At 39.6% G+C, this 26,999-nt stretch overlaps 1 protein-coding gene across 1 annotated transcript in view; it reads left to right on the top strand.

Moving 5' to 3' along the window:
• Nucleotides 1-8,687: 8,687 nt before the first annotated feature.
• The window catches only part of PGM5 (phosphoglucomutase 5), a 70,991-nt gene continuing 52,679 nt past the window's right edge, over nucleotides 8,688-26,999 (top strand). The window contains exons 1-2 of the mRNA XM_081941098.1: nucleotides 8,688-9,424; nucleotides 25,973-26,135. Coding sequence (XP_081797224.1) covers nucleotides 9,164-9,424; nucleotides 25,973-26,135 — 424 coding nt within the window. The 5' untranslated portion in view covers nucleotides 8,688-9,163. The remainder of the gene's footprint in view (nucleotides 9,425-25,972; nucleotides 26,136-26,999) is intronic.

Genomic DNA, 26,999 nt, shown 5'->3' with positions numbered 1-26,999 from the left:
CTTATAAATAAACTTGTTTCATTTAGTTTAAGGCTGATTAATGTGCACATAAAAATATAAAATAAGAATTTTGTAAATGTTACCATCCACTTCAGGCTTTGTAGTCAATGCATTGTAATCAATGCAGAGTAACTTAATTCTAAATAGGATAGGATGAATGTTCTCATTTATTTTTTAAACACGAATATATTAGAAACACATGGCAGAATTTACAAGGGTTGGGTTGGATCAGTTCCGGAGTACTGTTAGAAGATTAGCTGAGCAAGCGACTCTTGAATTTTCTGCACCAAGTTTTCTCTTTCTCACCCTTTTATTATTTTGTACTCTGGGAAGGAAACATGGATAATTACTATGTTTTTCCTGGTACAAATAAATTGTGCTTTCCTGGATTTCTCTGTATCATACCACATACCTATTATAGCATTTTAATATATTTCTATGTCTTCATTTACTGCATAGGCAATTTGACAAGAATTTTAATTTTTGTGCTTTTTTTTGCCTACGGAAAAGGTTTTTTTCCCTCTATTAAAAAAAAATTAAAAAGATTCTTTATCTGTATTTGTAAAGTACTGTCCCATGATTTGAAAAGAAAGAAACAAACCTCTACTACTGTAAACATAGCATGTTTGTTTCTTCATCTATCGTTTTGTCTCAACCTCCACTCCACACCTTGTATATAACCTAGAATACCTCTCCAGTTCATTTTTCCCATTTCAAGAATAAACCGTGCCTTCTTTCTATGAGTGTCCACTTTGCCTTGCTTTCCAAATAATCCCATTGCCTAGAGGCTCTTTTCCAGAAGCTCTCTGATTTCTGGACTGTAAGCCATCAGAAAGTAGGATAGGCTTTCAAGAAGACATGCATCGTTTAACCAACATTAATTTACCAAAAAATGAAACAAAACACTTATCAGAATTTTGAGCCCAATAATTAGTTTTAACAGTTCCTACTTCTTCCATATAAATATTCCAGTTCCCTTTATTTCAGCCCTCTAGGAGGCTGATTGGACCATCACCTGTCACTATTAGCCATGATATCAACGGTTGATGGACTACAACTTATCATTTGGCAAGCCATGCCATGCCCCCCTTTAAAACCCCATTCACACGGGACACCTGGATAGGATTTCTGAGTTCACCTTCCTATGTGACACTCCTGTCAGTCAGAGGGAAAGGGAGGGGGGTCCCCTCCGATGCGCTCCCCCCTTCCCTAGGGAGTAGAGCATGCCAATGGAAAAGGAGACCCTCCTCTTCAGATGACAGGGAGGGTAGAAACGGGGCAATAAAAGACCCCACAGCTTCGAAGCTGGGTCATTCGGTCGCCCCGCTTGAAGGTCTTCGTGGCCGCGTGGATCTTCCCTTCCTATGAGCCCATCCGGCGAGGAAGCCTTTGAGGACCATCTCCGAGGAGGTCGGAGTTCAGATGGGGAAGAAAGTCCCGGCGTCTTGGGCGAAAGGCCCCGTCCCAAGCAGACCCGGAGCGGCGGTGGCGGGAATAACCAGCCCGCCAGAGCAACGGTGGCTGCGGCGGCGGCGGCGACGCCCGAGGGGATGGCCAAGCCCCCTTACTCCTACATCGCGCTGATCACCATGGCTATCCTGCAGAGCCCGCAGCAGCAGCTGCCTCTGAGCGACATCTGCGCCTTCATCCGCGGGCGCTTCGCCTACTACGGCCGGCGCTTCCCCGCCTGGCAGAACTCCATCCGCCACAACCTCTCGCTCAACGACTGCTTCGTCAAAGTGCCCCGGCAGCCCGGCAGCCCCGGCAAAGGCCACTTGTGGCGCCTCCACCCGGCCTCGCAGGGAATGTTTCACAACGGCAGCTTCCTCAGGCGCCGGCAGCGTTTCAAGCGGCCTCCGGGACCCGCCGCCGCCGCCGGGATCCTGCTCTTCCCGCCTCCCCCTGGGCCTTTGCTGCCTCCGGCGGCCGGGCTTCTGCCCGCCTGCGCCTCGCCGCCGTCGACGGAAAGAAGAGCGGGAGAGGTCCGAGGCTCCGTTCAAGCGGGGAAGGGGCGCCGGGGACCCGGGAAGGAAGAAAAGAGACCCCCGGAGGGAATCGGCCTGCAGGGCGGCGATAGCAGCAGCAGGTGCTCCTTCAGCATCGAGAGCATCATGAAGACGGCGCCCGCCCTGGTGCAGCTGAGCGCTTGGATCCCCTCCTCTCCCGCCGCCACCTGCAACCGCAGCCCGGCTCTGCTCTCCCGCCCGGAGCGCCTCGTGGCCTCGTGGAGGACCTTGTTGGCTCCCGGCACCGGTCAGGGTCCCGCAGCGCTGTTCGCGGGTCACTCAGAGTTGACCATCAGTCCGTCTCCTGCCTTTTAGACCCGCGCTCCCTTTCTTTTACCGGACTTTGCAAATTGCTTGCAAGCGGCAGTTTCAAGGACGCGTCGAGTCTTTAATCTGACTTCCGATCACTCTGCTTTAGCACGCCCCCCCCCCCCCAAAAAAAACCCTGAAGAAGTGGCTCCTTAAATTGTGAAAGTCACTTCCCCGGTTTCCCCCTTTCGCACCACGCCGATGAGGGTGTCCGACTCCCTTCCTGGGGTGAAGCACAGCATCCTACATAAGGAAAACTCATCCTTCTTCAGGCAGCGACTGATCAAAGTTTACATGTGCCCCACATCTAAAGATCCACTTTAAAACAGTGAAGTGTGACTGAACCAAAAAGAAGAAGAAAGAAAGCAACTTGACAGACTCCTTGTTTTCTAATCAGAATTGGATTGAGCTGCTTAATTGGTTGTCAACATTTCAAATAAATAAAAAAACAGAAATAGATGACTTTCATGAAAGGGCTAAATTGATAAAAGATGTTCCATTTTATGAACAGCATGAGGCACTTTGAATCCCACGTTTTGCATTTATCTCCTTATAGCAACTTGTGTTTGTGTTTCCTTCCAGTTCAGAATATTCGATCTTTTTTCTTCCCCAAATATTGTGGGTTATTCTGGATTATTAGTATTAGTCTGGTCCTTTTCATCTGTCCTCCCATGCCTACCTATATAATGCTGTATTCATCATTAATGATTGTAATCACTCACATTAAAGCTATATATATATCCTAAAATCCAAGAAATTAACCAAGTTTGAAACTGATCCAAAGAGAGACTGACTCCATGCAGAGATCAGATGTCCAAGAATCTTTCATTAGATTTGTTTGGCAAACATCAACAGGTTGTTTAGAGCAACTAAAAATTATAACTCTTTGTTATTCCTTATTTTCTACTTTCCACTACTTGGTTCAACATATCTCCTAATTAATTCCCTGCCACTATAATTAGTTTTGAACTGAAAAGATCTATGTTTGCATTTCTACTTTATACACATATCCCATTCCTTAGTTTATTCTTTTCATAAAGCATCAAAACGTATTTTGAACTACGGGCAAATTATTATAGTAGTTTGAGTTAGAGTGTCTTTGACACCAAAGTCAAATATAGGTATTTCTCATGTGAACAGATTGCCCTTCTTGGAGAATAGATCAGTATGTATTATGCTATTTGTTCTAGGCCTCAAAAAGTATCCTATTTAGTTCAGTAATATGTCCCACAGCAAAATTTCAAGGGTCAGCTATAAATGCAATCAACTTCTATTCCTGGAACGGAGGGAACCTCATTTTATTATTTGCTTCAGACAACAAAATAGTTTTGGATGAATTTTTTTTCAATTCAATAAAAAAAGTTCACGGAGAGCAGACTGCAGGGAAGTTAAGATAAAGATTGCCTGTAACCCAGCTTATCTGGATGGAGAATTAAGCATCCTATTCATCTTGCTTTTTAATATCTAATTTATTTCCATTCTATGTTTTGTACATGATCCTGGGAGATCTGGATTTTATCAAAACACATTGTTATCACCTCTGTGAGACTTATGTAAAGGCAAATGTATTAGACAAAATCAAACAATAAATTAAGATAGTAAAAAACATTTTTGTGAAATTTAGGAGGTTATCTTTTTAATGTTCTACACATATAAAAATTCTGTTTGCAATAAAGTAGATCAGAGAAGGAGCCATGCTAATTTTTTGTGGTTCTTTGTGTGTGTGCTATATATAGGATTTTTTTCCCCAATGCGGAAATGATTTTTAAAAATAGTATAGTACTACATCAGTGAGTAAAATTTGCTCTCACTTTTAGTTGTGTGTGTGTTTAGGCTAAACATAATCTCATAGCCCCAGATTGGGGAATCAAAAAACATCTATCTAATAGCCCACACTGGACCAGTAAGTCAAAATACAGTCCAAAACCTTCAATGAAGATGCTTTCACTCTGCAGTGGAATGATTTCAATTGATAAACAAGCACATCTTTTCCTGTCAGATTGCATTATATTAAGCATTTGTAGGTCCATGCTTCTTTATGCAACTTTCAATTTCTGCATGGCTTTTGCATTCAACATCAGGCTTATAACCATACATCAACACAGGTTGTTACTTATACAATGTGTTAACTATAAATGGGAAAACATGTCAAAGCAATTGGAAAGTAGCTGAAGATGGCATTTCATCCTGCAGTGGATTGACTTGGGCTAATAATGAAATATATGCATCTGTCTGTCTACCGACACCCATCTAAACATATACACATGCATACACACATATACCTATGATTTTACTTTATTTGGAAATTTGTCTTGATGGCATACATAGATATTACAAATGCAACCAATTAAAGGATATAAGATATGTTTTATTAACAAGAAAGAAAACTGCTCCTGAATTTATGTTAATAGTGGTTAACAAACACCTTTTTTTCAAGGTTACCAAAACTTGTATTTTTATACAGCTGAACTCGATTGTTCTGATTAAGGTTATGTGTATCTTGAAAAAAAAAAAGTATACAATGTAGATTTTTCACTCCAGGTGGCGCTATTTAACCACTTTCTCCGGTATTTGAAAAAGTTTAAAATACAGGCACCAAGCTGCTATTTTGGATTTCTATTGTGGGAATAAATACTTTTCTTGCTTGCTTTTCAAATTATTAAATCTTATTTTGGTTTTTTTAGTACTATATTATAGGATTGGTGGCATTATTGTGGATGCTTTATTTAAGGTTTTCTCCAAGAAGAAAAGCAGCACTGAATAAATTTCTGAACCTGCTACCCAGTTGCTGGTAATCAGTATAGTGTTTCCAGGGAGGAAGAGAAAGAAAGTATGCAATATAAGTGAGATTAACATTATGCGTTTTATCTGGAATATTTGCTACAATTTTTGCAGATTTTGCCAGAAAGACATCTTGGGCTGAAAAGCTTTGCATTTCTACAGTACCCTTAATTAATCACCGTCCCTTTCAAATCTATTAACTCTAAAACAATAATACTTACCCTGAATATTAAGACAAGCTTAGAATTATACATATTTAATAATGTCTAATTAATGCAATCTCATATCAATATCGTGAGATTAATATATATATATATATATATATATATATATATATATATATATATATATATATATATATATATATATATATATATATATATATGCATGTCTAAGCATTTGTGAATGTTTTTAAAGTAATTACAAGCATCGAGCTGCATAAAAATAGTATTTTTCTGATAATTCACAAAAATTATTTTACTTTTTCCATAACTTTAATTCCCAGAGTGTTTATGGTTACATTTCACAAAGATTATTGGCAGTTATTCAACACTTAGCCTTTCTAAGTACCCAATATAGCAGTGAAATAAACAGAAAATAACAGTGAAGTATATTGTATACCAGGAAAGTATAATGTAACAGAGAAGTATATTGCAATTGTTTTATTTTTCATTATGTGTACATATTAAACATTTTTAATACAGCTCAGGACAAGAGATAAGTGTTCATATTAAAAATATAGTAATAGAATTAGTAGAGCTTTTCACTGAAAAATGGAGGATGGATGAAGTACGAAAATCCAGCAGATGCTAAATAAGTTTATCTATTAATACTTTTTTCGTCCACAGGAATAGTGCTATTTACCTTTGGTTTAAATAGAAAACTGGAAGCAGGTAAATGTGCATTCTGAATTTACAAACAAGTCTTTTCTTCTTACATAGCAAAATGGGGGGGGGGGGGAGAGAAGCATTATTCCAGACTTTTTTTGCCACTTTGTAAATCCCAAATAGTTTTCCAAAGCTTGCTTCAGAATAATTAGGTTTGGCAACAACCTTGTAAAGGAACAAAATGCACAGCAATCTTTTGCTGTGTATCCCCACTTGCATAAATATAGTGGAAAGTAAGCTTAAACTAAAAGCATTTGGTAATCCTGCCAAGAGTATAAATTGAGCAATCTGATACCTTAGTTTTCAAACATGATTTATGCATTGTGGCTGTTCCAATGCTCCATATGAACTGACTAAACATCCTAGAATTTGTTTCAGTGTTTTTCAATGTGCAAGACTTATATTACAAACATGGTACCATGGTACAATTTAGTGTTGGTGCTTAAAGCATTTCATCATTTATCTGAAAGTGATGAATTGCTGGTTTCCAGAAGACAATGTATTTTTTCATATTTCGTCCTCACACTTATAGCATATACTTACTTGTAATTTCCATTCGGTGTTTTTCTCTAAATATTGGTGGTCCTCATTAACTGAACTGCCTCGTTTAGTGACTGTTTGCAGTTACAACTGTGATGAAAAAGTAATGTTACTATCATTTACTACTTTGACAGATCTGTAAAGCAAAGGAAAGCTGAAATAACATCATAAGCACAGTTGCAGTTTCACTTAGTGGCTGCTTCACTTAACTCTGACTTACTGATCTAATTGTGGTCACTTAATGAGGATTTCCTAAGCATAGTCTTGTAGATAAGTTTAAGATCAAGTATTTCAACTAAACAAAGCTGTTAAGAAAGCTGAAATCAAAATTTCCTATTTCTTGACTAACAATTAAAAATTTCAAACTGGTCTTTATACACAGATTTTTAAGGTCCTTTATCCCTTCCCCTTCCTGTAATCAATGCTAACAATTGAGTCCAGAGAGGTTACATCAGTGATTGAATGTATATCACAAGGTACATAAAGTTCATTTACATAGTTGCATACAAAACATGAGATACATACAAAAGGAGTAGTTTGTGTAGGGAGATTACAACATTTCCATTATTTTCTTCCTTTGGGTACACCCATGTCCTAGTAGACACCTTCCCAATGACATACTTCATAATGACAGTGTCCATCCTACTCCCTGTTCCATAAACTAGCATGTAATGTGAAACTGGCGTAGACTAAACTATGGGTAAGCATGGTGTGCAAATATCACCCAGCCTGTGACTTTGTATGGAGTAAGCCTGGTGAATTCCTTCTTCAGCTACAATCAATAGCTGCCTAACCAAAACTTGTTGGTTGGAATTCCTGAGATATAAGTTTATCCCATTTAAACATTCAGGAGATATACAGTATTTAGGAACATATATAGAATATGCTTATCTTCCCTTAACATGATGAGAAACTGAATTGTTTTATGTCAGTCAATGTGTTCTTATTGTGACATATTTTTTCTTCCATAGTCTCTTCCAGCCAGTCTTGTACCAAACTATCTCTGGCATCATCAGAGTAATGGATCCAAAATAGCACAGTGAGGAAACAGTATATTATTTATTGGGTAACTTTAGATTCTGGACTTAATGGTCTTTGGATGGTAAATTGTATTAAGATTAAAATATGTTCTAGTTTAGCTAGGGCTATCCCAATTTGGGGCTATAGACTGCTGGCATAAAATAAAAAGTCCTTATTAAAAGGCTTGAAAATATGATAATAATGTAGTACAATCCTGTTAATCTGGTGGATGGAGACCTAGGATTTAATCTCAAAGGAGAAAGAGGAAAAAGTGATTCCTTTTTCTGAAATAAGCCATTATGGAATGGTTTCCATTTAACCACCAATTGTGTTTCTTTCTTTTTTTTTTTCGGGCTGGATTTCCGACCCAGGGGAGAAAGAAGAAATTCATTTTTTAAAAAAGCAAAAAGGACAGAAAGAACAATAAGAATGGGGACGCGTGGGGGACAGAACAGGAAAAACATAAAAACAAGAGATGCAGCACAACCCTGAATAAAATTATGTGAAAATTAAGTATATTTTGCATCACCGCTATCAATCTTTTTTTTCCCCTTCCAACATCCTCTCCTTTCCTTGTGTCTTACAGTGAAAATCTGAGGGTGGGGCCTGTAAAATTACTGATTTTAAAGTTGTAGCAACCTTATTTAGCTGAAGAACTAAGCAGATAATGTTTAATTAATTGCCATTTGAAGGAGACTTTTTTGTTTTCTAACGCATACCAGCTGCTTCCAGTATGAGAAAACCTTGTTTTTATAGCATTTTCAAAAATGCTGACTTGAAAACTCACCTGATACCAAGGCCCAAAGTAACAGAAGGGGAGGGGGAAGGTTACTAAACCAAATCTAAGTTATAAAAGGAACCCAACTGTACTGTCAATGCTGGTGTGTCATGCAGATTGCTTGGAAATACATAACCTTTCATCCTGGTTGATCCCATTGTCCTAACAGAACATTACCCTAATGCTGTTAGCATTGTGGGTTTTACACCCTTATGGGCTGCGATTCCAGCCCAGAGCTCTCTTTTTAGCGGATCCAAAAGAGCATTCTCAACCAGCAAGTCGAGCCAGGCTGATCTATAAAGGGGCTGGGCGGCTTTGTGCAAAATAGAAAGCTGGAGGACTGACAGGATGTGATCCTCTGGAACAAATGTCTTTCCCAGAGAGAGAGAGACGCCCCAGCTTCTAGTTATATCTCTGGCACCGGACAACAATCCTCAGCTTCGCTTACCAGGGTTATTACTGGCCGAGGCTGCCGCCTGCAAAAGAGGCTTTGGCAGCCCCCTCGTGTCCTTCTTCGAAAAGGGCAGCTGGCTCGTCCCGGAGGACATTGCAGAGAGGGAGAGCGCGGGCAAAGCGGCTGCGAGCGCCCCGGGCGGGAAGAAACCACTTGCTCTTTGCTTTCCTGAAGCGAACTTGCCTTCGGCATCATGCATAGCCAAGGGACGCCGAGGCAGAACGAGGATTAAGGCGGGAAAAGAGGCGCGGTGGAGTGGCTGGGCAGGGCGGGGCGGCGCTGGGAGCTCATCCTTCTCCTAACGGGAGCGCCCCAGGCAAGAGGCATCGCCGCGCCGACCGAAAGAAGCTCCTCGCCGGGATCCCGTGCAGGCTAGAAGCCGAGCGCCATGGAGGGGAGCCCGATCCCGGTGCTGACCGTGCAAACGGTCCCGTACGAGGACCAGAAGCCGACGGGCGGCGGAGGGCTGAGGAGGCCCACCGCGGTCTTCGAGGGCCAGCGCAATTACTTGCCCAACTTCATCCAGAGCCTGCTCTCCTCCATCGACCTGCGCGACCGCCAGGGCTGCACCATGGTGGTGGGCAGCGATGGCAGGTACTTCAGCAGGACGGCCACCGAGGTGGTGGTGCAGATGGCGGCAGCTAACGGGGTAAGGGCGGCGCCTCCTCCCTTGGCTCCGCCGGAGCTTCGTTGAAGGCGGACGTTCTCCAGCGGGATATTAGGGGATTTCCCTCACCCCCCCCCCCCAGCACTTCTAACCAAGAATGTGGATGAGGCTATTAGGGCAATTTGTCCTTATCCATTTTGGGGGATTCTGGATTCCAAAAAAGTTTGGATCCAGTTGATCTTGTAAAACCAATTTATAAGGTCAATTGGATCCGTTCTCCTTTTGAATCTTCAAGTTGTCATTATTCTAGTGGATAATGGATTGGATCCATAGGGTAATGGATCTGCAGCCCATGATTTATTTATCACATCTTATTACAAATGTGTAGGATATATATTCTGTCATGCACCATCTGTCTTTCTGTTATCTATGGCTTCCATCCAATTCATTTATATCTATAACGGCTCATGCTTTCCTTTGTAGATCTGCCCTTCATTGCCCCATCTGTGTAAGTTCCTAACTGTTGTAATGATCAAAGTGTGCTACAGGACTTGGTGTACTGATAGGTTTGTTGTGAGTGTTAGAGAACAGCTATTGATAGTTTACAGTTTACTGGGGTCTATTTCGGAAGCTCCCTAAATTTCTCTGTGTTTGACATACTGAGTTTGAGTTTGACATATTTACTCCAATAGTGTATGGAAAAAAATGAAGTGGTTTTGCACCGTGTTGTCTTGTCTTCCACCATATCTATCAAATTGTTCCAAAGTCTTTGTCTAATTCCGCCCCCCTTCAGTATAGTGTCCCGTTCTTTTTGTTAATCACTCAATCTGCCTGATCATATAGTTTGCATATGGCATGCTTTCAGCTGTTCCTGCCTTTTCATGACCTAATAGAACTACAATATAAGACCATCAAAAATGTAGCCTAGCATATAATGCAAACTCAGTCTGTATGGTTAGTTCAGGGTGCTGTATGAAACCAGGAAGTTGTGTTAACTAAGCAGAGTTTATGGTGAAATGCGTGTAAGTGTATTGTGTGAATTCAGTCGGTAATCAGTCTTGTAATCTATTTATATTTCTATAATTTCATAGAATAAGATAGATTTGAAATCTGTGAGGTGAAAGGTTACAGTTTCTCAAGCATGGTTATCTATATTAATTTAGTTTAAAAGTAGTTCCATCACGCCAGTAAATCTATTTAGGAAGAAAAATGTGCACTTAGACATAATTTAGGCTGATTTACAAATTTAAAACCCATAATAGTTTCAATATAACAAGGATATGTTTAATACCCAAGCTATACGTATCACATTTTTGTACTTTTGAATGCCTGACCTTTTTCTTGGCTTGCAGAGAATAAGGAATCTCCCTCTGAAGAGACAATAGTAGATTTGCTGTAGGAAAGTATTGGAGACAAATCTGCCTTGGAAGGAAATTCAAACATTCAGCCAAATCCTCTGCAAATGTCTTTCATACTTTTACTGAAGAATTTTGACATGATCCTTGTTATGATCTTAACAAAGAGAGAGATAATCTAAAAAGGAGTGCCCACCATTTTTTTCTACTAATATTAAGAAACTGGATTTGATGGCGCACCTCTTGCCACCTCGGTGGATTGTTCACTTCCAAAATTACACACAAAAAAGTTTATGAATAGCCTATATAAACCAGATATAAACTTGAATAGACGTAATCTGAAGCTAGGATTGTAAAGTGCAAAGCACAAATTGGAGATAAAGGAGATTAAAAGCTAGAATAAGAAAGACCAAACAGGCTGCTAATTAGCATGATTTCCAAGGTTAAATTGATCTTCCCTGTAGGATTTTATCAGATGAGTTGGAAATGTCTCTTCCTCTTTTGCTCCTGATTAAGGCATAAACATGACCCAGTAATGTTTTTTTCTATCATGTTAGTTTTTCACCACCAGCCTCCTTCCCAGCTCCAGTCTCTAACAGGGATCCTTTCCTTTTTCAGGTCTAAATTTTATATTTTGATTTTTGTTCTGATATAATTTGTTTTGTTGTTCAAATTTTTATTGGTTTTTAAAAAAAATTCAAGAAAAAGGGGTTATAGGGTTATAAAACATTTTGACAGCTACATCGTGCGGAGGGGGGAAGCCCCCCCAGGTCTTGCAACTTTTACAAACCATGATAGAAAAATAACAACATTTACCTAAGCAGTTTTAAATTTAACACAAAATCATCAGTATGTTTCAATCATTTGTTTTGTGTCACTTCCATGAAAGTACATTGTAGCAACAATTGCAATAGTGTTCCAAGTCACTTTTGTGATCTGAGTCTTCTAGCTGTTGCATCCCCTCTCCCATCCACCAGCTGAGCCTCAGCCCCTCCCTCCTTTGTTTCTTGTGTAACATCCCCCATTTCACCTAAAAGAGCACTGTGTTTTTTAGCGAAAGCCTCTGCTTCCACTGGTGTGTGAATTCTAATTCTGCTGCCCTCCCAAAAAATCAGCATGCCTTCTGGAAATAGCATCTAAACCAGACCCCATTATTATATAATTTTTTTGCTAAGAAGGAATATTTCCTTCTATTATCTCTTACTTTCTTTGGGATCTGTTTAAGAATGGTTATTTCTTTATCTTTATATTTTAGTGGTCCTCCCCTTTGAGCTCCTAGAACCTCATCTCTTGTAGTTTTTCTAAGAAATTTAACATGAACTTCCCTTGGAACATTGTGTGTTCTTGCATAGGCTGAATTAACCCTATAAATCAAATCAATGTCCCACCAGAGCTGTTGTTTATCTCTATTAATATACTCTGCTAGTATTGTGGTCATAATCTCCTTGAGATCTTCATTCTCAACTTCTGGCAAATTTTGGAACCTAAGAAAAAAAGACATCCTTTCAAATTCCATTTTTAACATCTGATTCCCAAATTCTACATTCCCCCTCTGAATTGTCTTCACCTCGTCTCTAATCCCAACCACCCCCTCCTCCAGCACACCAATCCTCTGTTCATTTTGTGTGGTTTGCTGGTTCGTCTCTCTGAGCTGTTCATTTAAGTCCTGCAGTTGTTTTTTAATTTCGTCCTGTTCCTTTAAGATGTTTTGAAGCGTCTGCTGAGTAGACAGGTCTTTTGCACTCTCTTCAGAGGCTTTAGGTTGTAGAAAAGATCCCATTTGTGACTGGTGTGCAGGGCTGGATGTGGAAGATGTTGGGGACGACGAGGCCTTACCAGGTGACAATTTCTTTGGACCCATCATGAGGCTCAGAGATAATTGTTATTCTGTACAAAGAGATGGCATCTGTGGGAGAGCACAGCTGGCAGGGATCACCAGACAAGCAGGTCCAAAGGAGAACAAGTCCTCTAGCAGAAAAATTAAAGCAGATAGGCGGGTCAAAATATTCCAAATCCAGGGAATAACGTGTTTGAAGAGGCTCCTGGAAGTCTCTGGGGTGGAAGTTAGTTGAAAGCCATAAAGTTTTCCAAGGGAAAACTTTATGGCTCATTCATAAAGACAAAGAAGAAAGTTTAAGCTTACTTTCCACTATGGCAGGGCGCCCCTCCTAGGCACCCTGTGCTCCCCCTAGACTTCAGGGGAGCCCACCGGAGCAGCGAGAAGGCAGACGCGGACATCCGTCTCCTTCGGCTGCTGGAAGTCGTCCGTTCTGATATAATTTTAATGGCTAAAGTTTGTTACACTTCACTGACATTTGGTTGCTGGTGTGGTCAAGGTTTAGGATTTCCCCAGTTATTATTTTGCCACTTTAGATTGCTGTAGTTATGTTCCTTTCTGGCTGGTTGCTGGGTTTGGTCCAATTTGGCATGGACTTGAGAGACATCTGCTTGATAATGCCTGATTGGTGCTTTGCATAGGACTTTTCAGGTCTTGCATGGATCCCTCAGGCAGTAAATGGAGAACAAATCCTTGTTGCACAGAAGAGTTAAAGCCCATTGGTCTAAGTTACTGTCTATACTCACTTTGCCCACTTAGAGTGATTGATGGCCCACAGGTAACACCTGGAGCAGTGGTGGGTTCCTAACCGGTTTGCTACTGGTTTGCTGAGAGGGTGTTTTGCACATGCACGCAGCACATTGCTGCACATGCGCAGTTGACTGAAAACGGTGACGGCAGAAGAGATCAGGGAACTGGTTCGGCGGTGTGGCAGGCCTGGGTCGCTGCTGGTTCCAGCGATCTAGGTCGCCATACCACTACCGGTTCAGCCGAACTGGTAGGAACCCACCACCGACCTAGAGGAAGGAGAAATCATCAGTCCCTTGCCTTAACCTGGTACACAATAAGTAAGGATAATGCAATCCGGTGACATTGTTTTATGGTAGAATGGGGATCTGAATGGGGCCAGTCAACATTGTGCTGACATATTGTTTTGCTGACTAAGTAGCTGCTGGAGAGCATATTAAATCAGCAGTGAGGAAGAGCCCTGTGAGTTCTGATTGGAATAGTTCCTGGAAAACATTTTAGCTAGCGTGGATATAATTGATCACCCACACAGTATATACTTGTTCCAGTAGATTCTTTCTTTATCCCCTCCCATTACTTGGATATTTTGTTCATACTGTACAGTATCAGCACTTTATTTCCCCCCCTCCTATGCTGTGCATTTGGGAGCCCCCTGATTAAATATTCCAAATTGTTGACATTAAAAAAAAACATCTAACCCTTTTCTCTATTATATCACATCAGACTTGACCTTCCCCACAAGATATGTCAGGAGGACAGATCAGACGACTATATTACAATAATAATTTCTTTCTGATTATTTTCTCATAACTGCAGGCGATAGTGCTGCTATTTTGATATTTAGTGACTTGGCTTCGCAACCATTTCCTTCTCAAATGCCATCATAATTTAGAATTAGTTTAGCATTAGTTAAATGTTCATTATATTCTTGAAAAATCTGTCTTGTCATGAACGCTAAGACTTTCTTCTTTTAATCTAATCTTGTTAAATTTGTTGAGGAAAAAATATGAGGGAAACAATCTGTTCTTCGGTATGGAATGTGGGAAAGAGCCGAAGAACATGCTTTGTATGGGGAAAAAATTCCATGTTTGATCCAGAATCTTAAAAACATGCCTCTTATTTGACTGTTTGCCAGCAATGACAGTTATGAGCCAGAAGCATTAAAAAGCAGTATTACTTTCTATAAGACAGCTTACTTTCAGTTTCAGTGCACTACAACGTCTGATTAAAATGGGAAAACATTAACTGGTTCATACAGTGCATTAAGCAGTGTTTTTATTAATTATGGTTTATTGACTAAATTACAGTCGGCCAGTATCACACAGTAAGTTAAGCCATGAAAACTGGTTGAGAAACCAAAATGGACAGTATGGAGATTCTCAGTCATCCAGATCATGGTGGTCCTAAATGGCTTTTCTGAAAGGCAACTGGACTTTCTTGGGGTTTTTTTCCTCTGAAAACATTTTGCTTCTCATCCAGGAAGCTTCTTCAAACAAGTTACTTTAAGTGATGTGAACTTGGCCGTTATAAAGAACATATAAAGAATACAAAAACAAAAACTTGGCAGCATCTGAGATATAATCCTTGTCTATGCATATTTCAAAGTTAATTTATTGCTTTAAATGTATGACAATTATGAAAGAGTTTGGTCGAAGTAGCAATTCTTATGACTTTTCCTTAACAAGTCACTCAAATAGAATTTTATGTGACCAAGTGTTCTATATTTTTCAAACTATATATGGGACATTAGAATTCTGATAATAGTGCCTTGACTGAATACTGATAGACAAATAGTTTTACATGCCACTGAAATGTATTAAAAGTCCAGGCATTTTAAGAGTTAGCTTTTTTAAATAGACTATGTCATTTTAATTTTAAGGCAAGGCGCAGATAATTTAGAACAATCCATTATTTGAATGTATAGGATTTGTGGGCTCAAACATTCTAGACTAGTGATGGCGAACCTATGGCACGCGTGCCACAGGTGGCACGCAGAGCCATTTGTCAGGGCATGTGAGGCACTGCCCTGTCAGCTGGCCAGCGCACATGTGCGTGCTGGCCAGCTGTGTTCACCCTTTTTTAAAGCCATTTTTCACCCTCCCCAGGCTCCAGAGGCTCTATAGGAGCCTGGGGAGGGTGAAAAAAGCCTCCCCCGCCCCCTCCGGAGGCTTCATGAACTTCCCTGAAGCCCCCGGAGAGCAAAAAACCGGCCCTACGGGCAAACCGGAACTTTGGGAATGGACTTCCTGTTTGCTCGGAGGGTTGTTTGGACTGCCCTGGGGGCTTCAGGGGAGCCTCTTGAAGGTCCGTGAAGCCTTCGGAGCACTTAAGATGACCCTCCGAGCTCCGGTTTGCTCGGAGGGTCATTTTGACTTCTTCGGAGGTTTCAGGGAAGCCTCTGGAGGGCTTCCAGGGGGGCAGGGGAGGCTGTTTTCACCCACCCCATGCTCTTATAAAGCCTCTGGAGCCTGGGGAGGGCGATTAAAGCATGCAAAAATGGGGTCGTGCCTGTAGTGCGTGCATGCGCACTGGGGGGGTGTCACACATTGCATTATGGGTGCGGCACGCCTGCACACGACCCCCCTGCGCTCCCCCCCACTTATGGCACACGAGCCAAAAAAGGTTCGCCATCGCTGTTCTAGACACTCTGGTCAAGTATGCTTTAAACAATTTCACCCATGTGTCCCAGTTTCTTCAGCTCGTTTTATTTTTGTTAAAAGAAAAAAAACATAGCCTTTTGAGAAATATTCTTCTACTGTTTACTAAAAGGAGTTGCATGATTAAGAGCTCCTTCGCACACAATGCCTCCCCCCACAACTAGACTGTAAATGTCTGTTCACCAGTATGTTTCAAACAGTGGTGGGATTCAAATTTTTCTATTACCTGTTCTGTGTGCGTGGCTTGGTGGGCATGGCGGGGGAAGGATACTGTATATTCTTCATTCCCTCTACACTCCAGGGGAAGGATACTGTAAAATCTCCATTCCCACCCCACTCCAGGGGAAGGTTACTGCAAAATCCCCATTCTCTCCTGATCAGCTGGGACTCGGAGGCAGAGAATAGATGGGGGCAGGTCCAGTCAGAGGTGGTATTTACCTGTTCTCCAAGCTACTCAAAATTTATGCTACCGGTTCTCAAGAACTGTTCAGAACCTGCTGAATACCACCTCTGATTTCAAATCTATACATTTTTGTTTTAAGAATTTTTCAAATTTTGAAACTAGTAGAACAACATCTAAGAAGAGGTTGTGCTTCATGATATTCTACAGAATTGTCCAAGCCAAATGTATACACTTCTCAGGTCTTTCAACAGATGGCTAGTCTGTCTATATCGATTCTGTCTATGTTCAAAGCCCATAAACCAGCAATTTTTTTAAAATTGAGAATACCGTCCAGATCATACAGTACATAAAGTAAGGCATAGTTATTTTAATAGCCAAAGGGATCCATGCGAAGAAAAATGGAACACGTTCATGGCTGCCACTTAAATGCTTCTAATACTTGGAAGTACGAAACATTTGAGTAGTCACATTCTCAAGGGATAAACTCTTACAGTTTTTTTTAGAATAAAACAACTGATTATATAGCAGTTGTAAAGTTAACAGTACAGTATGATAGAACAGTTAATTAACTTCTACTGCATGCTAAGCAGAGATGGTATTCTATTTTCTTCACTACTGGTTTGGTAGCGGGAGTGAACACGTCCGGGCATGCGCAGAAGGTCCTTGATGACATCTGGGTGGGTGGGCACAGCCTTGCGCCGCCGCCACTACCAGTTCATCTGAACCGGTAGCATACCACCTCTGATGTTATGCCGTCAAGGTTTGGCCAATTTTTTTCCTGCATCTATTAGTATACGGATAGTTAATTGTCTTTTGGATGCAATGCTGTATTCTTAGAAGCTCTTAGTGTGGATAGAAATGATCAGCAATCTGATTGTGGAATTGTCTCCCTTTGGTTTTAAATTATGTTTTCATTTTGTGACTTCAGTCAGTGCCTCCACTCTTACCTCGGTTTGCCAGGTGGCAAGGCATAGTTTGAAAATTCTCATTCTATATATTAATACATATCCGAAATACATACATGAAATACAAGAACTTTCTTGATTCTAGCCAAAAGTCAGAGTTCTCCATTCATTCTTTAAGTGTCTGACCTATTTGATTTTCCCGTAGTCTCCTTACCTCCAAACATTCTTCCCACACATGTATGCATGGCTGTGCTCTCCACTGCATTTCTTCCTTCCTTCCTTCCAGCGCTTAATTCACTTCTGCTGCATTTCCCACATCCTTTGCTTCTCCTACCTGCCAACCTCTCTACTCCTCATTGCCTTTCCAGGCTTGTGCTTAAGTCTACTATGTTTTGGGCTGTGATGTTGCAAAAAGAGTCTTCTATTTGCATTTATTAAATTTATTTGCCACCCATCTCACGTTCAAGGTAACTCAAGTCTTGGTCTCATAATATTCTATTAGCTAAAATTTTAGTAGTGTAGTGTTGGTATTCCAAACTCACCACTACAAAAACGAAACAAAAACAAAATTATTAGCTTAATTTAAAATAAAAGTATTAACTATGGCTCCATGCACGTTGGATGTTGACTCTATTCTCTTTTGGATTATAACTTTTGATTTGCTGCACAAGGCTTGAAACAGCACTAATATTCTGTTGATACATTCTTATATTCAAGGATACATTTTCTATGGTTTTGTCATTCTCACCCAGGCATTTTATATATTTATTTATTACACACACACACACACACACGCACACGCTGGGTTCTGCATCCCGTTGCAACCGGTACAGTGCAAAGGGCCGGCGACCACCACATGAATGTGCGTACACACGAGCAGTGCACGCATGCGTCCTTACCTCCTGCAATGCTCTGTGACGCCTCTGCAGGTGCCGTACGCTCTGTGCATGTGCACAGAAACCCGAAGAGCTCAAATACAGGTAAGGACGAAGGTGGGCCTTCCAGAGCACCGTACCAGAACAGTACCCGGTGCTCCCGGCAGGCATCGGTACACCCATACCGGAGCGTACCTCCTGAAACCCACCACTGACACACACACACACACACACACACTTACAGATACAGTATATACTGCCTTTATTATTTTAACAGATAACTCAATATCCAACATACCTTTCTCCTCCTATTTTGCCCACAATTCTGTGACAGGTGCTGAGATAAAGTGATTGTGCAAAGAATATCCAGATGGCTTTCATGGCTAAGGCAGGACTAGAATTCACGTTTGCCCATTTTGTACCTAGTGCCTTAACCTTAGACAAAACTGGCTGATTGTTACTCATTTGTTATGCATAGATTATCAGTAGTGTATTTGAAAAGTGGTATAAGAACAAACCACATAAAATCTGTACAAAATGCTGATGTATTTGAGGTGCATACAGTCTTGTGAAGGTAAGTGTAGTCCATTACATGATTTCTGTCCCTGTCATTTGGCAACATCTCTACAGTGTGAATTTTAACAATCTGCATTGCTTCCTAGTTACTTAGGTCTGAGCTGGATTGTTGACGGTGATTATGTGTAGATTAGAACATGTCACACAATGCCATGTTATGATTTTCTGTGCTTTGTATAAATGCCAAAAGCTATGCCACAGTGTATTTTAAATAACAAATCTAACTTACAAATGCATTTGCAATTCTCAGTAAAAAATATGTGATAGCGACTGATTCGAATGGTTATTCAATATTTATTTTATATTTTTATTCCACCCTTCCTTAACAAAATTGAAGCCAAGATGATTGACTTTCTCTGATTCTCTATTCTTTTCAAGTCTTACTTTTTTATTAACTTAACAAAAATATATGACCTGTCGTTTTAGGAATTGCTTGAATGTTTTTAAGCAGATTGGATCAAAAGTTGACTTTGTAAACATGTGCAATGTAAATATGCATTGTTTTACAAGACATGTATATAAACAAAAAACTGGAAAGATTACCCCAGAGTTTGCAATAATCTGTTCCCATTTTTTTAGAGCTGAGGTGGTGCAGTGGTTAGAGTGCAGCACTGCAGGCTACTTCAGCTGACTGCTAGCTGCAGTTCGACAGTTCAAATCCCATCAGGCTCAAGATGGGTAAAATGAGGACCCAGATTGTTGGGAGCAATATGCTGACTCTGTAAATCACTTAGAGAAGGCTGTAAAAGTACTATGAAGTGGTATATAAGTCTAAATGCTATTGCTATTTTTCTAGCATTGGTACCTCCCCTTGACAGCTGAGTGAAGACAAGTCTACAGTATGATATAGAAATAAGGGGCACGCTTTCAAAACCAGCTTCACAAACAGAAATAAGTCTTTAAAAGGATGAAAAATACTCCAAAATGATTCTGGATATTATTTTATTCTAGGTCAAATATGAAAAGACTTAGAATTGCCTGAAAAGTTTTACTTTTAAAAGTTCTACTAATCTGGCCTTCTCGTGCAGACTTCTAGAGATTTGAAAAAGTTTGCAACTGAGAAAGAGTTTTTTCCCTGTTCTCTGATTAGTGTTAGAATCTCGGCCAAAGTAGAAGAATGTTCTGTTAATCATCCCAATCCATTTCCTTATCCATTTCAATTCCATTTAAACAGTAGCAGAGGTGATGGCAGCCTCATTAAGACAAGAAATACAATTTCCTTCCTTCCTTGAATTGCTAGTAATGGAAGCCCCAATGGAATTTTGCCTCTCGGTTCCATCAAATTGGAATAGTTCCACATTGTCTACTAAGTAAATTCTAAAAAGGGGGAATTTGGAAGAACAAGGTAACTTAAAGGGAATTTGGAAAACCTCAACTGTTTCCAATGAGGTAGAAATAACAAATCTTATTTGCGAAGCTCGCTGCTAAGTCATAAGGGGCTTATCCCTCACTAAAACCTATAAATATTTACTGTTACATTAATACCATCTTTTAAAAAAGAAATATGGTGGTTTTTAGTTTAGCTCTTTCACAAGGAGATGAATGGTTTTCATTTTATGCATGACCATTTAAGCAAGGGTGGTGGTGGGAATGAACACACTTTACAGAGAAAAGAATCTGGAGCCGTGCTTGCTTTGTATTTTATTTCAAAATATTCATACGGTTTATTATGGTTTCGCAGCACTTCCTTAACCCATTTCAGCTTGATTATGGCAGTCTTCCTCAATCTGGTGTCCCCACCGTAGTCCTATATATACTACAGATGATACTCAACTTACGACCACTAGTAGAATCAGAGTTTCCATTGCTAATCAAGGTTAAAGGGGAGTTGTATACAATTTTGCAACGTTTGTGCACAGCTGTTAAGTGAATCACGGTAATTAAGTGAATCCAGATTTTTCCATTGACTGCTTGTCAGAAGCCAGCTGGGAAGGCCACAAATGGTGATCACATGACCTCATGGCGCTGCAGCAGTCGCAAATACATGCTGTCAAGTACCAAATTCTGATCACATGACCATGAGGATGCTAGGATGGTCATAAGCAAGTGTGAAATTCAGCAGGTTCTGACAGGTTCTGGAGAACCAGTAGCAGAAATTTTGAGTAATTCGGAGAACCGGCAAATACCACCTCTGGCTGTCCCCAGAGTGGGGAGGGATTGGAGATTTTGCAGTATCCTTCCACCAAGCCACGCCCACAGAACCAATAGTAAAAAATATTGAATTTCACCACTGGCCATAAGTGCAAGGACTGGTCATAACTCATGTTTTCCAGTGTTGTTGTAACTTTGAACGTTTGCTAAACAAATGTTTGAAAGTCAAAGACTAACTGTGAAAATCTAAAAAAACAAATATATATAAACACACACACACACACACACACATATATTGTATTTGTGTTTTCTGCCTGGATGGTTTTCTGTAATGAGCCGAAGGACAGAAAGAGGGAGGAGTGAGCTCCCTCCCATATTTGGGCATACCAGGGGTTGTAACACAAATACATACCTATTTACCTGGCTTAGCTGATAAAGGAGGAGAGCCTGTGGTGTAGTGGCTAACAAATCTGCCTAATATGTAACACATCCCAGGTTCAAATCCCAGTAAGGGTATGGCTAGCTGATGAGAGCTAAATAGCTTGAAATGGATCCATACTAGTCTCCCTTTATTTATTTATCAGCACAAATACAACATATATATGTATGTATGTATGTATGTATGTATATATACGCACGCGCGCGTGCGCGCCCCCCCCCCCCACACTATTCGTATCCTCAACCATCCCTCCTTGTATTTGAAACTGTGCTTCAACACATTTGAGAGGATCGGGCTTTGAGGAACAATCTACCCAATAAGTGATACATTTATTATCAATTAAATATAAATGTTTCTACCTAATTATTTTTCCTTCTTTTATATTTATGTTTCTTATCACTTGAAAACCTCCTGTTCTTATCCAGTGTATTAAGACTGTTTGACTGGTCCTTTTTTCTGAGTGAGCTTAGAAAATAATCTATTTACGTTGCATTCTGGTAATTTTTTAAAAGAAGGAAAGAGAGAGGGAGTGCGGGAAAAATTGCCCTTTTGCTTTTGGAGTTTCTGCCGTTGGTGATGACCTTACTTTCCTTAATATTTTTGGCCTAATATTTTCCAAAGAATTTTGAAGCCCTTTTTCATCTAACAATTTTGTGAGGTACAGTAGATTAATATTCATGCAAAATCACTCAATGAGTTTAACGTCTAAATGAAAGTTTTTATAGCCTGGATTTATGGATGAATTTTAGGTGATCGTAGTTCAGTGTTTTGTCATGCTACATCAAGGAAATGCACCACAATTTCTCTCATAAACCTCTTTTGAATTTCTAATTGATGAGAGGCTCCTTTCTATATTTTTTTGGTGGATAAAATATTACACGAGCACAGAGATGAGCATCACCTATCTTCCTTCAACAAAAACGTATTCAGTTTGTGCCCAACTAACGTCAATTTAAAATTAATTATAGGCGCCCCATCCTCATACACATTTGGATATGCAGAGGGAATAAAGTTCACTCTTCTTTTTCAGCTGTGGCCCTGGGAGGAAGCCTCAGGCTCACGTCACTCATCAAAATCTGCTAAGTTCTCACTATGTTAAGGGCACTAAGCCACATTCTTGAATTCCATATACGGCAATGCTGTTGTTTTGCATACCATACGAAGACTGGTATCATGACAAAATTATTATCTCTGAAGACTTGATTACATACCAACTAGGGGCAAAAAGAATCCAGGAGCTGGCTTTGGAAATCAGGGAAAGTTGTAAGCCGAATTTCTTAGCTGGTTTGATATTCAATACAGTAGATTACTTGGATTTTAGTAATTGAAAAAGAAAAACCATGGTGGTCTCTTCAATATGAAAACATGCTCTATTCTTCAATAATCTCCCAATAATATGCTTTCCTCTTTCAAAAAATAAATGATTTAAATTTAAGTTTCTCCATTTTCAGACTGGTAGGCAGTTCTGTTTTAAAGTTGATCCTTGGAATGGATCAAATCAGAAAATATTTTGGTTGAAGAACAAACAGGCTTTACAGGTGGACGTTCAGTAGTAGATCACTTTCTTATTTTGCAACATCTACAATAAATGAAAATATACTTTTAAGTCCAGATCCACACAATATGCAATTTCATCAATTTCAGAATCACTTTTGTACTTATTGCTTACACTTAGTGCAAACTTAAAAAATAAAGGATGCCTGACTTTTCTTGTAAAACACTTTATGAGAACTCTAGTTTAAAAATTAGGTGGATGATGTGCTATTATCTTAAATTCCAGTTGGTCTAAAGCAAACTTTATATACTTTAGCTGCATATTGCAAGATAGACGCACGCAACATTAATTATGAAAACCTAAGATAGTGGTGTGTGCATATACAGAATATAATATAATAGTAATAAAAAATAACAATTATGTTTTATATAGTTACACACACATATATTTGCTAAGCGCCCTAAAATTCATGCTTACCCAATTTAAGAAGTTTAGATCTTCACATATATGGAATAATATTTCATGCATGGCACACTTCAAGTATATTGTCTCTAGCAATAAAAATCAGCAATAATTCTGCAATCCTTGTATTACTCCAGCAGTGCATTATTCACCCCTATTTTCAGGTAGTATGCAACACTACCACTTTTGTTCTGAGCCCAATTGGGACCATATAGGTCCTTCACTCCCTTTAGAGAGGTTGAAAAATAAAACTTCAAATATATTACAGATCCTTTGATGGGTTTGTGTTCCCAACATGGACTTAAATCAGGAGGCTGTTGTGAGCAAAATTGAAACTAATATTTGGCCATGTATCTTTTTTACTGGTTGAAATTACATTTTTTTCACATTTTACATCAGGGAATTGATGCCTCTGATTTTCGACTTTGACTTTAAGTTATTGCTTGGTTTCATCTACGAAAGTGCACATGAAACTAAAGTGCTGTGGTTTCTCCCTTAAAGCAATCCTGAGATATGGAGTGACGGCCTTTAAACAGTGTGCCAAGGAACTGGCTCTCAAAGATGTTTTCCGTTTTCAAGCCAACTAAATACTTAAGTCAAATATGGTTCCTAAAGTCAGAAGAGCTGACAAGACTTATTGCTCTTCCAACAGTTGTTGTCCAGCGGAAAATTTGGAGTAACCTATTTGAACAAAAACTTTGTCCCTATGATGAAAGAGACCTTGACCTATTAACCCACATTTTATTATATTTATAATTATTATTGCTCTTATGGTAAAGATGCCTAGCTGAAGCTAATAATACCACATTCAAACAGACTTCCAATTCACCTAGCTCTATTTTATTTACAATTGTTATTATCTCGTCACTGTAATTTTATTTCTTTTAACAAGGTTTTACTATTTATTAAGTTAGCACACTTCAACCAATTTCAATATAATTATTGGGTTTTACTGCATTTTTATTTCCTGTCTCACAATTCTTTTTTCTTCTGCTTTTGAGCTGGTCTTTAATTGTAATAAAGTACTTCTACTAACCTCTGCTCTTATCAATTTATATTATAGTTCCAAATGGGAAATAGGTTATTTGCCTCTGAAGTTACTCCTATATTAAACTCAAATAATATTAGAATAACACTATGGAAGTACAGAAAGCCAGTTTCATGTATTCAATAAGGCATCAGGCTAAAAATAGGGAGACTGTGAGTTCTAGTCCTACCTTAGGCATAAAGCTGGCTGGATGACTACGGGCCAGTCAGCCTCTGTCAGCTCTAGGAAGGAGGCAATGGGAAACCATTTCTGAAAAATCTTGCCAAGAAAGCTGCAGTGTCTTGTCCAGGGGGTCTCTGAAAATTGGACACAATTGAAAGGGGAAAAAATATAGTTCAATTAATGGCTGCTTGCTATGTTAAAGAGAGTGAACAAATTATTAGTAACTGCATATCCAAAATTATGTCATTGTGTAAGAATGGAATGGGCTTACTGTACTTCTTGATTCACACTAATTTTGGCAAGTACGACACGGCAAGCCAAAGTGTTCGGAAATGCACTGTATTCTTGGCCTTTATTTTTAACACAGAAATCTGACTCTGGGGAAAGCTACAGGTCCTAACTATCAATCATTCTTTGATCCTGCTAAAGGCTCCCATGAATGACAGTTGCTGTCTTTTCTCATGCCTATTAAAGGTCTAAGCCTACAGTTGAACCCACATGTTTCAGATTCCTGCATATTGATGAAGCCTAGTTGATTTCTAATGACTTCCATTGATAAAATTACAGCTTTGATTCTCAAGTGAGACTGATTCTTTTCCCCCCAAACTTTCGTGAAGTTATACCACTGTCTTTATTAAGATAACTTCTTTTTAGTAGAGACAAATTCTTAGACGTCAATCTAGATTTTATAATATTTCTGTATTCTGTGTGACATATCAATGAATATGCATTATGGATATAGGTTATAATGAAAGGTTTCTCATATTGCTATGTTAATTTTATTTATTAGATTTTCATTTATGGCACCATTTGATGGCATGTAGAGTTTTCGCCACTGGCTGTAATCTTGCTGTAGACTAAGATATAATGGTGCAAGAAGGCAGGTGAACACTATGAAATAGAAGCAGATGTACACAAGAGTGGGCTTCAAAAATTTCAGCAACGGGTTCCCTGCCAGTTGCTGGGTGGGAGTGGCCATGTTTGGCCTAGTTGGCCTCCTGCACCATGGCGGAAGGTGTGTTTTCATCTTCCCCAGGCTCTAGAGGCTTTCCTCAAGCCTCTGGGAGGGTGAAAACTGCCTCCCCGGGCTCCGGAGGCCAGAAGCGGGGCCAATTTCCCCTCCTCCCTGAGCCTCCGGCAGGCCCTGCACTTAGCTTGCATCCAAAAAGGGCCACGTGGAGACTCCTGGGAGGGGAGGAGTGGGTGGGGCCAGCCAGGGGTGGGATTTGGAGGTTCTCTGAACCAGCCATAACATTAGCTACTGGTGAACCTGTAGCAACCCACCCTGGATGTACATCAGGAATTCATGGATAAAACCTACTTATATGTCTTCTTTATTCATCAGTACAATCAGAGTTGAAAATCCTTGCTATTTTATTGTGATCAATGGCTCAAAATATTGGCTGGGCAGCTTGGATGTCAACCAGTATGATTATGTTTGGAACTAAGCTCTCCCTTTTTAATAATAGAGATCATCTTAAAATCAATGCATCACGTACCATCAACCATATCTGACATTGTTTTTTTCTGGCATTTAGATTGGAAGATTGATTATTGGGCAGAATGGCATTTTATCCACCCCTGCTGTGTCCTGCATTATCAGAAAGGTCAAAGCTGCTGGCGGGATTATTCTCACAGCTAGTCACTGTCCTGGAGGACCTGGAGGAGAATTTGGAGTAAAGTTTAACATTGCCAATGGAGGTAAGAGTTGTTGTGATGCAACTTATTACAAACTCTGATTTGTTTTTGTTTTTAGAGAAAACCTAAGGTCCGAAAAGAAATTTGCCTATTACATTCACCATCTATAATCATATAAAAAATTAAAAATAACTATATCTGTCTAGCCAGCCAACCAGCCAGCTATCTATCTTAAGACGTCTTAGATTTAAATACATCATATTTAAATATTGAAAAGGCTTGTAGACTTGTTTTTATATATAAAAACTATTTGTTTTTTTGGGGAACTGAAATCTTTGAATAAACATGTTTTCATCTCTCTTGGTTCCTGGCATAAGATCAGTGACAAGAAGTCTGATGTAGTAGCCACAGACACCTCTGCTGACATCGCCACATCATCCTGTCCAATTAGATTTCTGAAATATTATTTAGAATATCTAAAATATTATTTTAATTATAAATAAATAGGAATCTGATATATTACTGCAGCCCCATTTGGAAATGTACCCATCTTCTCTAAAAGTTAATAGAAGATAACTGGCAGAATGCATCCTGTATGGGGAAAAAACAGAGTGACAAGGAATATTCTCACCAGTTTTTCCTATGGTAAACTAAATATGCTATTCTCCACATAGAACCGTGTAGCAATTTTGTGAGAACATTGCAAGCTCTCAAAATTCTAATATCCCATTGGTTACAAAATTGTGTACATAATGCCAATAGAACTTAGACTTATACATCGTTTCACAGTGCTTTAGAGACCTTTCTAAGCAGTTTACAAAGTTACCCCCAACAATTTGGATCCAATAAATAAAAATAAATAATTGAACTAGATTGAAAAAAAAATCCTACTAATTAATATTTGCTGAGACATTAAACCAAATAAGT

This window comes from Natrix helvetica (assembly GCF_964273705.1).
Source record: "Natrix helvetica genome assembly, chromosome: 2".
In the NCBI taxonomy this organism is placed as follows: Eukaryota; Metazoa; Chordata; class Lepidosauria; order Squamata; family Natricidae; genus Natrix; species Natrix helvetica.
The sequence above is the reverse complement of the archived record's forward strand: the minus strand, read 5'-3'. Positions and strand labels throughout refer to the sequence as shown.